At 31.4% G+C, this 16,512-nt stretch overlaps 1 protein-coding gene across 1 annotated transcript in view; it reads left to right on the top strand.

The window, feature by feature from the left end:
- The window catches only part of LOC143242328 (uncharacterized), a 44,617-nt gene extending 32,513 nt beyond the window's left edge, over nucleotides 1-12,104 (top strand). The window contains exon 2 of the mRNA XM_076485688.1: nucleotides 11,242-12,104. Coding sequence (XP_076341803.1) covers nucleotides 11,370-12,104 — 735 coding nt within the window. The 5' untranslated portion in view covers nucleotides 11,242-11,369. The remainder of the gene's footprint in view (nucleotides 1-11,241) is intronic.
- Nucleotides 12,105-16,512: the final 4,408 nt, after the last annotated feature.

The following is a 16,512-nucleotide window of genomic DNA, read 5'->3' as shown; positions in this document are numbered from 1 at the left end:
AGTTTATGATAAGATAAAACTGACCAAGTTAAGTTGTAAAGTAAGTTTATAATAAGACAAAACTGACCAAGATAAGTTGCACAAAACTGACCAAGTTAAGTTGTAAATTAAATTTATAATAAGACAAAACTGATCATGTTAAGTTGTAAAGTAAGTTTATAATAAGACAAAACTGACCAAGTTAAGTTGTAAAGTAAGTTTATAATAAGACAAAACTGAAGATAAGTTGTAAAAGACAAAACTGACCAAGTTAAGTTGTAAAGTAAATTAATAATAAGACAAAACTGACCAAGATAAGTTGTAAATTAAGTTTATAATGAAATAAAACTGGCCAAGTTAAGTTGTAAAGTAAGTTTATAATAAGACAAACTGACCAAGATTTGCAAATTAAGTTTATAATGAAATAAAACTGAAGTTGTAAATTAAGTTTATAATGAAATAAAACTGACTAATTGTAAATTAAGTTTATAATGAAATAAAACTAAAAATTAAATTTATAATAAGACAAAACTGACTGACCAAGTGTTAAGTAAGTTTATAATTGACCAAGTTTAAATTAAGTTTATAATAAATAAAACTGACCAAGTTAAGTTGTAAATTAAATTTATAATAAGAAGTTAAGTTGTAAATTAAGTTTATAATGAAATAAAACTGACCAAGTTAAGTTGTAAAGTAAGTTTATAATAAGACAAAACTGACCAAGTTAAGTTGTAAATTAAATTTATAATAAGACAAAACTGACCAAGTTAAGTTGTAAAGTAAATTTATAATAAGACAAAACTGACCAAGATAAGTTGTAAATTAAGTTTATAATGAAATAAAACTGGCCAAGTTAAGTTGTAAAGTAAGTTTATAATAAGACAAAACTGACCAAGATAAGTTGCAAATTAAGTTTATAATGAAATAAAACTGACCAAGTTAAGTTGTAAATTAAATTTATAATAAGACAAAACTGATCATGTTAAGTTGTAAAGTAAGTTTATAATAAGACAAAACTGACCAAGCTAAGTTGTAAATTAAGTTTATAATGAAATAAAACTGACCAAGTTAAGTTGTAAATTAAATTTATAATAAGACAAAACTGATCATGTTAAGTTGTAAATTAAGTTTATGATAAGATAAAACTGACCAAATTCAAAAGTAAGTTTATGATAAGATAAAACTGACCATGTTAAGTTGTAAATTAAGTTTATAATAAGATAAAACTAACCAAATTCAAAAGTAAGTTTATGATAAGAAAAAACTGACCAAATTTAAGTTGTAAAGTACGTTTATAATAAGATAAAACTGACTATGTTAAGTTGTAATTTAAATTTATAATAAGATAAAACTGATCATGTTAGCTTGCAATTTCAGTTTATAATAAGATAAAAAACATGTTAAGTTGTAATTTAAATTTATAGTAATATAAAACATACCATGTTAAGTTGTAATTTAAATTTATAGTAATATAAAACTTATCATGTTAAGTTGTAATTAAATTTATAGTAATATAAAACTTATCATGTTAAGTTGTAATTTAAATTTATAGTAATATAAAACTTACCATGTTAAGTTGTAATTTAAATTTATAGTAATATAAAACTTATCATGTTAAGTTGTAATTAAATCAGTAAAGAGAGAAATGATTAATAAATTTGAATTTAAAGAAATAAACTAGGAAAAGTCCACATTTTCTAAAGTTCGTTTACAATGTTGAACTAAAGCATGTTGATTGGTTGAAATAACTTATTCTTGTGCTCGTTTTGTGCCTAACATTTGCCATGTATTCCAGATCAGGAACGAACCATATAAATCATAAAATCATTATTGAAGTGACACACAACTGTATTGTTGTTCAGAGCGTGTGGCGTCTGCACAAATAATACGCGCGCGTTTATCTGCGTGGAACCTTTCTCCTGATCTGCGCAATCAAACGCTAAATGTCGTGTGAAAAGCAATTCTCCGGTGAATCCATATTGTATATTAGATTTTCAACTCAGACTCAACTCACGAGTACTTTGCTGACTCAAACGTTTTACTACAACGAGTATAGTACACAGTAGTAAACAAATCTGTTATCATCACTTGACAACTGCCTTCAACCTTTCATTTCTAAAGTACGTACTTTCCTGAAAAGAAATAACATTACAATAAATACGATTGCTATTGACTTTCCCGAAGTACTTAGGTCTAAAAGGCGCGTGCGCAGTTTGTTCAAAACCATATGGTGACCACTTTGTGAACACTCATGTAGGAAGAAGTCTACAGATCTACAGTGACCTAAAGCTCGATAGCGAAGCGAGGGCGGTCGAAGACGAGCCCTTATTCAGACGTTTCTGCATGCTCAGTTAGGTTTACCTTCCTTAAAACTTTACATGTACATCTCTTTGCAATAATTTAGCTTCGTTTCGTTTTATATAAACTCTTTAGAAACACGTTTTGCATAATGTTTTTCTTTAGAACGGGTTTTATTCTTCACTTTAGTAAACTTGTCTCAACCTGAGAAACGTACACTGAACGTCATGGTTGTTTAGTACTGTGTAGACTATTATACATACCGTTACTTTATTGTTTACTGTTGACAGACCTACTGTATAGTGACAACAGTTAATGTGATGCATTACAACACCACTACAGACTGTTGACAGACCTACTGTATAGTGACAACAGTTAATGTGATGCATTACAACACCACTACAGACTGTTGACAGACCTACTGTATAGTGACAACAGTTAATGTGATGCATTACAACACCACTACAGACTGTTGACAGACCTACTGTATAGTGACAACAGTTAATGTGATGCATTACAATACCACTACAGACTGTTGACAGACCTACTGTATAGTGACAACAGTTAATGTGATACATTACAACACTACTACAGACTGTTGACAGACCTACTGTATAGTAACAACAGTTAATGTGCTACATTACAACACTACTACAGACTGTTGACAGACCTACTATATAGTGACAACAGTTAATGTGATACATTACAACACCACTACAGACTGTTGACAGACCTACTGTATAGTGACAACAGTTAATGTGATGCATTACAACACTACTACAGACTGTTGACAGACCTACTGTATAGTGACAACAGTTAATGTGATACATTACAACACTACTACAGACTGTTGACAGACCTACTGTATAGTGACAACAGTTAATGTGATACTTTACAACACCAGTACAGACTGTTGACAGATCTACTGTATAGTGACAACAGTTAATGTGATACATAACAACACCACTACAGACTGTTGACAGACCTACTGTATAGTGACAACAGTTAATGTGATACATTACAACACTACTACACACTGTTGACAGACCTACTGTAGTGACAACAGCTAATGTGATACATTACAACACCACTACAGACTGTTGACAGACCTACTGTATAGTGACAACAGTTAATGTGATGCATTACAACACAACTACAGACTGTTGACAGACCTACTGTATAGTGACAACAGTTAATGTGATGCATTACAACACTACTACAGACTGTTGACAGACCTACTGTATAGTGACAACAGTTAATGTGATGCATTACAACACTCCTACAGACTGTTGACAGACCTACTGTATAGTGACAACAGTTAATGTGATGCATTACAACACCACTACACACTGTTGACAGACCTATTGTAGTGACAACAATTAATGTGATGCATTACAACACTACTACAGACTGTTGACAGACCTACTATATAGTGACAACAGCTAATGTGATGCATTACAATACCACTACAGACTGTTGACAGACCTACTGTATAGTGACAACAGTTAATGTGATGCATTACAACACTACTACAGACTGATGACAGACCTACTGTATAATGACAACAGTTAATGTGATACATTACAACACCACTACAGACTGTTGACAGATCTATTGTATAGTGACAACTGTTAATGTGATACATTACAACACCACTACAGACTGTTGACAGACCTACTGTATAGTGACAACAGTTAATGTGATACATTACAACACTACTACAGACTGTTGACAGACCTACTGTATAGTGACAACAGTTAATGTGATACATTACAACACCACTACAGACTGTTGACAGACCTACTGTATAGTGACAACAGTGACATTACAACACTACTACAGACTGTTGAATGTGATACATTACAACACTACTACAGACTGTTGACAGACCTACTGTATAGTGACAACAGTTAATGTGATACATTACAACACTACTACAGACTGTTGACAGACCTACTGTATAGTGACAACAGTTAATGTGATACATTACAACACTACTACAGACTGTTGACAGACCTACTGTATAGTGACAACAGTTAATGTGATACATTACAACACCACTACAGACTGTTGACAGACCTACTGTATAGTGACAACAGTTAATGTGATACATTACAACACTACTACAGACTGTTGACAGACCTACTGTATAGTGACAACAGTTAATGTGATACATTACAACACCACTACAGACTGTTGACAGACCTACTGTATAGTGACAACAGTTAATGTGATACATTACAACACCACTACAGACTGTTGACAGACCTACTATAAAGTGACAACAGCTAATGTGATGCATTACAACACCACTACAGACTGTTGACAGACCTACTGTATAGTGACAACAGTTAATGTGATACATTACAACACCACTACAGACTGTTGACAGACCTATTGTAGAGACAACAATTAATGTGATGCATTACAACACCACTACACACTGTTGACAGACCTATTGTATAGTGACAACAGTTAATGTGATGCATTACAACACCACTACAGACTGTTGACAGACCTATTGTAGTGACAACAGTTAATGTGATGCATTACAACACCACTACAGACTGTTGACAGACCTATTGTATAGTGACAACAGTTAATGTGATACATTACAACACCACTACAGACTGTTGACAGACCTATTGTAGTGACAACAGTTAATGTGATACATTACAACACTACTACAGACTGTTGACAGACCTACTGTATAGTGACAACAGTTAATGTGATACATTACAACACCACTACAGACTGTTGACAGACCTACTGTATAGTGACAACAGTTAATGTGATACATTACAACACTACTACAGACTGTTGACAGACCTACTATATAGTGACAACAGCTAATGTGATACATTACAACACTACTACACACTGTTGACAAAACTACTGTTTAAATTCATCTGTTTTTTGAAAGTTTATGTGTTTGTTCATGTATTGATGGAAGACACGTGACCGTATCATTCTGAACAAGAAATACATGATGCACTCTTCTCCGTGTAACTGAACTTCTGTTGTATTTATCTTTATTCAGATATCGCCAGCGGCTTTTAAGTATTATAAGTTTTGTTCACTTCCAACGATAGATACGTATGGTTAAAGAAAGCAACCGCTGAACAAAAATTAAAAGAAAACCAGCTTTATTTTATAATAAAATAAACCTTGATGTTGTGATGTAACCTCCTTCATTTTAATAACAAGTAGTTTATCTTCCTGCACTGTAACGGGTGATATCAACTGTTATTTTATAATAAAATAAACCTTGATGTTGTAATGTAACCTCCTTCATTTTAATAACAAGTAGTTTATCTTCCTGCACTGTAACGGGTGATATCAACTGGTATTTTATAATAAAATAAACCTTGATGTTGTAATGTAACCCCATTCATTTTAATAACAAGTAGTTTATCTTTCTCACTGTAACGGGTGATATCAAATGGTATTTTATAATAAAATAAACCTTGATGTTGTAATGTAACCCCTTCATTTTAATAACAAGTAGTTTATCTTCCTGCACTGTAACGGGTGTTATCAACTGGTATTTTATAATAAAATAAACCTTGATGTTGTAATGTAACCTCCTTCATTTTAATAACAAGTAGTTTATCTTCCTGCACTGTAACGGGTGATATCAACTGGTATTCACAACGTGTAATAACACAGATTGATGACCAAGTATGGACGAAGTATTTGGTTCTAATCCTCTCACGTGAGCAAATCAAGTTACTAGAAATGTTTTAAAAGGATCGGAAACATAGTGGTTGTTTTTTACATCAGCGACAAGGAAATATATCTTGCGGCTCAACTTGGTAAGTTAAATTGCGATTGGTTTCCAATAGATATCCTAAACGCTAGGTTGAACCATTTATCTAATTTATGGCCAATTTGGTACCTAATTAGGTACCTTAGGGGGACCTTAACAGCCCCAATCTTGAACAAGCCTTCCAAGTTGGGTTCTGCAGTCGAAACACGTGTAACGCTCGTAAATGGAATTCAAATGTATGTTAACTTTCTTGGGACTTTAGATGATTCAGATCTGAGGTTCGCCTGTATTTCAAGATAATACCTTGTCACGTGATCGTGAATAACCTGCAGTTGTCACGGTTACCAGTTCCTCTGTCTTGTGACCTCACAATGACGTTACACTTTACCTCCTATAGGTTGAAATTTTTTTATGAAATTGACGTTTCATGTACGTCGTAAAATTTTATTACTCATAAAGCCGTTTAAACTAGGTTTAAATGTTCAGTAATTGTCAGTATTATATAATATATAAAGGTGTGTTTAACTGTGAGTCTATTGGTATATCTGGATGAATGTTTATATAATAAAGGTGTGTTTAACTGTGGGTCTATTGGTATATCTGGATGATTGTTTATATAATAAAGGTGTGTTTAACTGTGGGTCTATTGGTATATCTGGATGAATGTTTATATAATAAAGGTATGTTTAACTGTGAGTCTATTGGTATATCTGGATGAATGTTTATATAATAAAGATATGTTTAACTGTGGGTCTATTGGTATATCTGGATGAATGTTTATATAATAAAGGTATGTTTAACTGTGGGTCTATTGGTATATCTGGATCAATGTTTATATAATAAAGGTATGTTTAACTATGGGTCTATTGGTATATCTGGATGAATGTTTATATAATTAAGGTGTGTTTAACTGTGGGTCTATTGGTATATCTGGATGAATGTTTATATAATAAAGGTATGTTTAACTGTGGGTCTATTGGTATATCTGGATGAATGTTTATATAATAAAGGTGTGTTTAACTGTGAGTCTGTTGGTATATCTGGGTAAATGTTTATATAATAAAGGTGTGTTTAACTGTGGGTCTATTGGTATATCTGGATGAATGTTTATATAATAAAGGTATGTTTAACTATGGGTCTATTGGTATATCTGGATGAATGTTTATATAATAAAGGTATGTTTAACTGTGGGTCTATTGGTATATCTGGATGAATGTTTATATAATAAAGGTATGTTTAACTGTGAGTCTATTGGTATATCTGGATGAATGTTTATATAATAAAGGTATGTTTAACTGTGGGTCTATTGGTATATCTGGATCAATGTTTATATAATAAAGGTGTGTTTAACTGTGGGTCTATTGGTATATCTGGATGAATGTTTATATAATAAAGGTATGTTTAACTGTGAGTCTATTGGTATATCTGGATGAATGTTTATATAATAAAGATATGTTTAACTGTGTGTCTATTGGTATATCTGGATGAATGTTTATATAATAAAGGTATGTTTAACTGTGGGTCTATTGGTATATCTGGATCAATGTTTATATAATAAAGGTATGTTTAACTATGGGTCTATTGGTATATCTGGATGAATGTTTATATAATTAAGGTGTGTTTAACTGTGGGTCTATTGGTATATCTGGATGAATGTTTATATAATAAAGGTATGTTTAACTGTGGGTCTATTGGTATATCTGGATGAATGTTTATATAATAAAGGTGTGTTTAACTGTGGGTCTATTGGTATATCTGGATGAATGTTTATATAATAAAGGTATGTTTAACTGTGGGTCTATTTGTATATCTGGATGAATGTTTATATAATAAAGGTGTGTTTAACTGTGGATCTATTGGTATATCTGGATGAATGTTTATATAATAAAGGTATGTTTAACTGTGAGTCTATTGGTATATCTGGATGAATGTTTATATAATAAAGGTATGTTTAACTGTGGGTCTATTGGTATATCTGGATGAATGTTTATATAATAAAGGTGTGTTTAACTGTGGGTCTATTGGTATATCTGGATGAATGTTTATATAATAAAGGTATGTTTAACTGTGAGTCGTTTATATAATAAAGGTATGTTTAACTATTGGTATATCTGGATGAATGGTTATATAATAAAGGTATGTTTCGCTGTGAGTCTATTGGTATATCTGGATGAATGTTTATATAATAAAGGTGTGTTTAACTGTGGGTCTATTGGTATATCTGGATGAATGTTTATATAATAAAGGTATGTTTAACTGTGGGTCTATTGGTATATCTGGATGAATGTTTATATAATAAAGGTGTGTTTAACTGTGGGTCTATTGGTATATCTGGATGAATGTTTATATAATAAAGGTATGTTTAACTGTGAGTCTATTGGTATATCTGGATGAATGTTTATATAATAAAGGTGTGTTTAACTGTGAATCTATTGGTATATCTGGATGAATGTTTATATAATAAAGGTATGTTTAACTGTGAGTCTATTGGTATATCTGGATGAATGTTTATATAATAAAGGTATGTTTAACTGTGAGTCTATTGGTATATCTGGATGAATGGTTATATACTAAAGGTGTGTTTAACTGTGAATCTATTGGTATATCTGGATGAATGGTTATATAATAAAGGCATGTTTCGCTGTGAGTCTATTGGTATATCTGGATGAATGGTTATATAATAAAGATATGTTTAACTGTGGGTCTATTGGTATATCTGGATGAACGTTTATATAATAAAGGTGTGTTTAACTGTGAGTCTATTGGTATATTTTAATCTATAATATTCCATCCAACAAGTGTAGCTGTTAATTTTTAATGTTAAATATAATCTATAAGTTATTGAAGTACTTTAACCCAAATTGTTTGTTTGTTTGTTTTGAATTTTTCGCAAAGCTACAGGAGGGCTATCTAGTCATCACCACCTACCACCAACTTTTGAGCTTCTCTTTTACCGTCGAATAATGGGATTGACTGTCACAGTATAACGCCCCCACGGCTGAAAGGGCGAGCATGTGTAACTCAGTCTCTGTTTTACTTCAATTCGTACACTGACTGGCCGGAGTTTTCATACAATAGTAAATAACTAGGAAAAGGAAAATATGGTTAAAGTTGACCAGTTTGTAATTCACGGATATTATTGTAATGACCATCTTATTCACGGATATTATTGTAATGACCATCTTAAAAATGGTAGATATAACGTTACCTACAACGCTCTGCACGTGCATAACTTTGAGTAAAGCAACACATATTTATGTTTCATTTCTTCTTAATAAATCATAAGAAACATTCCGGAAGAGGGCTCACCGATATTTTTAACATGGCATCTGTAACTGATAGCTAGAAAGAAAATTACCCTAAACCGTGTGTTACTGTAAGAGCCCTGTGGTTAGTACAAGACTGATTAGGAAAGTGTAATTGTATGTAAACAAAAGCACACTTATTAGAGACACGTGATCCATGGCCACCAATCACAGTTCGTGGGTGACATTCACCTTTGATATTTATTACTTAATTAATATTTCTCAACTTGAAAATACTGTATGATTGAACCCGTAACAACAATATGAAAAACAGACCAGATCCAGACTGATTGAACCCGTAACAACAATATGAGAAACAGACCAGGTCCAGGCTGATTGACCCGTAACAACAATATGAGAAACAGACCAGGTCCAGACTGATTGAACCCGTGACAACAATATGAGAAACAGACCAGGTCCAGACTGATTGAACCCGTAACAACAATATGAGAAACAGACCAGGTCCAGGCTGATTGACCCGTAACAACAATATGAGAAACAGACCAGGTCCAGACTGATTGAACCCGTAACAACAATATGAGAAACAGACCAGGTCCAGACTGATTGAACCCGTAACAACAATATGAGAAACAGACCAGGTCCAGGCTGATTGACCCGTAACAACAATATGAGAAACAGACCAGGTCCAGACTGATTGAACCCGTAACAACAATATGAGAAACAGACCAGGTCCAGGCTGATTGACCCGTAACAACAATATGAGAAACAGACCAGGTCCAGACAGTCTGAGCTGTTAACAGGGTTTTACGCTATAAGTCCAATTTTAACCTTGCGTTTTCCACGGATTTAAACACGAAATTGTTTTTATAAGACCAATACTTTGTAGACTACAGTAGAGTGTAAGACCAATACTTTGTGGACTACAAGTTGAGTGAGGAACTCATTTCTGTATGTGGAGAAACGTTGATTATAACACGTTGAATTTAAAATAAAATAATTTAAAGTGTTGAGGTTATCGTTGTAAGACAACAGGTGTTATTGTTGTAAGACGACAGTAGGTGTTAGGTGTTATTGGTGTAAGAACGACAGTAGGTGTTAGGTGTTATTGTATTATTTGGAAGTTTTATTTTGTCATTATTTTACGTCCTGTGTATTGTTGTCATAAGTAACTTTTGTTAGTAGATAAGACGCGTTACCAAAATAATTTCCGGTAATCTTTCTTTTATCTATTAAATTAGATTTTCTGTCCGGTTTACTGAGGACAAAACCAAACTAAAATGACAGAACAGGGTACTGTTAATTGTCGGTAAACCCAAACAATGCGAAACAAAATATAGTTCTCTGTCTGTTATTTCTTAGTGTTGCTACGTGAGTATTCAGCATAGAATTAAGTTACGTTTTCAAACCGTTAGGTTCTGCATCACGTGCAGATGAATTTCGATTTGTTGTTGTTGTTTTGAATTAAACACAAAGCTACACAATGGGCTATCTGTGCTCTGCCCACCACGGGCATCGAAACCCGCTTTTTTAGGGTTGGAAGTCCACAGACATACCGTTGAGCCGCTGGGGTTTTAATTTCGATTTGTGTAAAACTCTCTTTGTGGTAAATTACATAGTAGTATCAACAATTAGTTTAAAATTAGTTAGCAACTGTTCAATAATGTAGGAACTGAACGACAGGCTTGAATCTCACGTTTAATGATTAACGATTTCACTGAATGATTTTCTTATTTCGAACACATCAAGATAATTACTAGGTAGGTAGGGATCGAATCAACAATCTGAAGTTAGGGGAGTATTTTTCTCTTCCCCACCCTCGTGTTTTTCGATCAATGATTGGGGTGTCATGGGTCAACGCATGTTGTCAATAAACATCATTCCTTTTACTCCGACTAATCTATGTCATGTTTCTACTTTTATCTTTTTCAGAGGTGGATAACTGGAGAAATCCCATTGGTTGTTCTATTCAAGAACCAACGAATCTCAAGTCGTCGCTCTTGAACACTCGTCCCTCCGGGACCGCCTCGTTTAGTACGATTCTATCCACAAACCAGCAGATGATGAATTCATATTTTACAAACTCGTACATCGGTGATTTACGAGCTGGTGACCACTACAACAGCCAACAAGTCCACACTCAGCCTAACGGTGGTCTGTGCGAGCAAGCTCCGCGCCAGTATCTGGCCCCCTCACACTACGGGTCGTCCTCCACTCAAGGGGGAGGTACCTACCCACGTTTCCCTCCTTACGATCGTTTGGAAATTCGACCTATTACTTCGTCACCCAACTCTCCCAGCCCGACAGGACCTTACTATGGGAACCACTGTGGTCAACAGGCTCCTGGACCAACTGGACCACCCCACCCGCCACAGCCAGCTCACCAGCCAAATCCCCCTCATGGGCCAATAACTCACGCTAATACGTACGTTACACAAGACGGTCAGAACTGCAGGAGTTCATCTAATGATGAAACTCCGTACTGCAGAAGCTCACCTAATGATGAAACCCAGTATCCCAGCTGTAAGCTGCAAAGACAACCCTCACAACTCCATCACGTCCCGAACGGCGTGCCTAGGCCCCTGTCATCCGAATGCCCGGCGAATATCCACCAACAACCCTGCCAGAGCCCTCTTCATTCGGGCCCCTCTCCACAACAGATGTATACGTCACCGACGGCAAATCCACCCAACTCTCTCACCCCTACAGGTCAACCTCCTTCATCAGGGGCTCTTCCGAGCCCTCTCTACCCCTGGATGAGAAGTCAGTTTGGTAGGTACTGCTCAATACATTGATTAACTCTAGTTGTCAATAGCCGACTGTGAAACCAATCAGTCGTGTGGATAACAATTAGCTGTTTCAGTCTTGTTCTGTTATTTCCCATAATACACTGGTGTATAAGTACCTTGTAACAGCATATAGAGAAAACATATTATATAGGTTTTCTCCTGAATATGAAACTTGGGGGCTTTTTATGAATAGTTAAAACACAAGAAAATCATAAAAACGATAAAATAACCTGATGTAAAGAAACTTTAATAAATCATTCATCTAATTTCATCTCTTAAAACCCAAAAATACATAAATTTCATAAGGGCTAGAAGAAGGGGTGTAACTACTACAAACAATTAGGGTTGTACACAGCAGAGAGCATAATGTAGTTTAGCTCTAAATAAATAAACCACAAACAATTAGGGTTGTACACAGCAGAGAGCATAATGTAGTTTAGCTCTAAATAAACAAACCAAATATTAAATTAAACAATGACACATACCTAAATATTATAACACTAACAAACTGTATTATATACCTAAATATTATAACACTAACAAACTGTATTATATACCTAAATATTATAACACTAACAAACTGTGTTGTATACCTAAATATTATAACACTAACAAACTGTATTATATACCTAAATATTATAACACTAACAAACTGTATTATATACCTAAATATTATAACACTAACAAACTGTATTATATACCTAAATATTATAACACTAACAAACTGTATTATATACCTAAATATTATAACACTAACAAACTGTATTATATACCTAAATATTATAACACTAACAAACTGTATTATATACCTAAATATTATAACACTAACAAACTGTGTTGTATACCTAAATATTATAACACTAACAAACTCTATTATATACCTAAATATTATAACACTAACAAAGGCTGTATTATATACCTAAATATTATAACACTAACAAACTGTGTTGTATACCTAAATATTATAACACTAACAAACTGTGTTACATACCTAAATATTATAACACTAACAAACTGTGTTACATACCTAAATATTATAACACTAACAAAATGGTTTTATATACCTAAATATTATAACACTAACAAACTGTATTATATACCTAAATATTATAACACTAACAAACTGTGTTACATACCTAAATATTATAACACTAACAAAATGGTCTTATATACCTAAATATTATAACACTAACAAACTGTATTATATACCTAAATATTATAACACTAACAAACTGTATTATATACCTAAATATTATAACACTAACAAACTGCATTACATACCGAAATATTATAACACTAACAAACTGTATTACATACCTAAATATTATAACACTAACAAACTGTGTTGTATACCTAAATATTATAAATCTTACAACACTAACAAACTGTATTATATACCCAAATATTATAAATCTTATAACACTAACAAACTGTATTATATACCCAAATATTATAAATCTTATAACACTAACAAACTGTATTACATACCCAAATATTATAAATCTTATAACACTAACAAACTGTATTATATACCCAAATATTATAACACTAACAAACTGTATTACATACCTAAATATTATAACACTAACAAAATGGTCTTATATACCTAAATATTATAACACTAACAAACTGTATTATATACCTAAATATTATAACACTAACAAACTGTATTATATACCTAAATATTATAACACTAACAAACTGTATTACATACCTAAATATTATAACACTAACAAACTGTATTACATACCTAAATATTATAACACTAACAAACTGTGTTGTATACCTAAATATTATAAATCTTACAACACTAACAAACTGTATTATATACCTAAATATTATAAATCTTATAACACTAACAAACTGTATTATATACCCAAATATTATAAATCTTATAACACTAACAAACTGTATTACATACCCAAATATTATAAATCTTATAACACTAACAAACTGTATTATATACCCAAATATTATAACACTAACAAACTGTATTACATACCTAAATATTATAACACTAACAAAATGGTCTTATATACCTAAATATTATAACACTAACAAACTGTATTACATACCTAAATATTATAACACTAACAAACTGTGTTGTATACTTAAATATTATAAATCTTACAACACTAACAAACTGTATTATATACCTAAATATTATAAATCTTATAACACTAACAAACTGTATTATATACCTAAATATTATAAATCTTATAACACTAACAAACTGTATTATATATCCAAATATTATAAATCTTATAACACTAACAAACTGTATTATATACCCAAATATTATAAACCTTATAACACTAACAAACTGTATTATATACCCAAATATTATAAATCTTATAACACTAACAAACTGTATTACATACCTAAATATTATAAATCTTATAACACTAACAAACTGTATTATATACCCAAATATTATAAGTCTTATAACACTAACAAACTGTATTATGTACCCAAATATTATAAATCTTATAACACTAACAAACTGTATTATATACCTAAATATTATAAATCTTATAACACTAACAAACTGTATTATATACCCAAATATTATAAATCTTATAACACTAACAAACTGTATTATATACCCAAATATTATAAATCTTATAACACTAACAAACTGTATTATATACCCAAATATTATAACACTAACAAACTGTATTACATACCTAAATATTATAACACTAACAAAATGGTCTTATATACCTAAATATTATAACACTAACAAAATGGTCTTATATACCTAAATATTATAACACTAACAAACTGTATTATATACCTAAATATTATAACACTAACAAACTGTATTACATACCTAAATATTATAACACTAACAAACTGTATTACATACCTAAATATTATAACACTAACAAACTGTGTTGTATACCTAAATATTATAAATCTTATAACACTAACAAACTGTATTATATACCCAAATATTATAAATCTTATAACACTAACAAACTGTATTACATACCCAAATATTATAAATCTTATAACACTAACAAACTGTATTATATACCCAAATATTATAAATCTTATAACACTAACAAACTGTATTATATACCCAAATATTATAAATCTTATAACACTAAAAACTGTATTATATACCCAAATATTATAAATCTTATAACACTAACAAACTGTATTACATACCCAAATATTATAAATCTTATAACACTAACAAACTGTATTATATACCCAAATATTATAACACTAACAAACTGTATTACATACCTAAATATTATAACACTAACAAAATGGTCTTATATACCTAAATTTTATAACACTAACAAACTGTATTACATACCTAAATATTATAACACTAACAAACTGTGTTGTATACTTAAATATTATAAATCTTACAACACTAACAAACTGTATTATATACCTAAATATTATAAATCTTATAACACTAACAAACTGTATTATATACCTAAATATTATAAATCTTATAACACCAACAAACTGTATTATATACCCAAATATTATAAATCTTATAACACTAACAAACTGTATTATATACCCAAATATTATAAATCTTATAACACTAACAAACTGTATTATATACCCAAATATTATAAATCTTATAACACTAACAAACTGTATTACATACCTAAATATTATAAATCTTATAACACTAACAAACTGTATTATATACCTAAATATTATAGCACTAACAAACTGTATTATATACCTAAATATTATAAATCTTATAACACTAAAAAATGGTGTTACGTACCTAAACCTAATAAAGCCTGTAACACTAACAAAATGATGTTACGTACCTAAACACGAAAGAGCTAATAAACGTTCAAATGTATTAAAAAAATTATAAAATACGTCACTAATATTTGAAAGAGTTATCTGTCTATCTGTGTATATTTCATCTGTATATATATTTCCTGTACTTCAGACTATTTTAACATCTATTAATTTTTGTGTCTATCATGTGTCTGTTTATGTTATAACGTAAGATTAGTTTTATGTTAAAACGTAAGATCAGTTTTATGTTAAAACGTAAGATTAGTTACGTATTATAAATTATATGTAATTTTCGGGCCGTTTTTATGAGTGTATTACACTACTACACGTGTATGTATACAAATTGTCGTGTGTGAATACAGTAGTGTATGTCTAAAGTACGTAAACTGGCTGGTCGTTCACAAATTCTCTACTAGTTTCACGATATAAGAGTGTAATATGTTACTGGGTCGTCATGTCTGGTACATGTTGTTGTTTCCAACACTTAATTCAACACATAGCCTTGACAGCTTGACGACTTTTACATGACTTGAATATCGTAGCTTTTATTTAAATACAATTAAAATAATTCCTTACAAGAAGCCGAAAGTGTACATTCGTGTCTTAATAAAGAGAAATAAGATGTAAAATA

The sequence above is a fragment of the Tachypleus tridentatus genome, unplaced genomic scaffold (assembly GCF_004210375.1).
Source record: "Tachypleus tridentatus isolate NWPU-2018 unplaced genomic scaffold, ASM421037v1 Hic_cluster_2, whole genome shotgun sequence".
Classification (NCBI taxonomy): Eukaryota; Metazoa; Arthropoda; class Merostomata; order Xiphosura; family Limulidae; genus Tachypleus; species Tachypleus tridentatus.
This window is presented reverse-complemented; position numbering and strand designations above follow the sequence as displayed.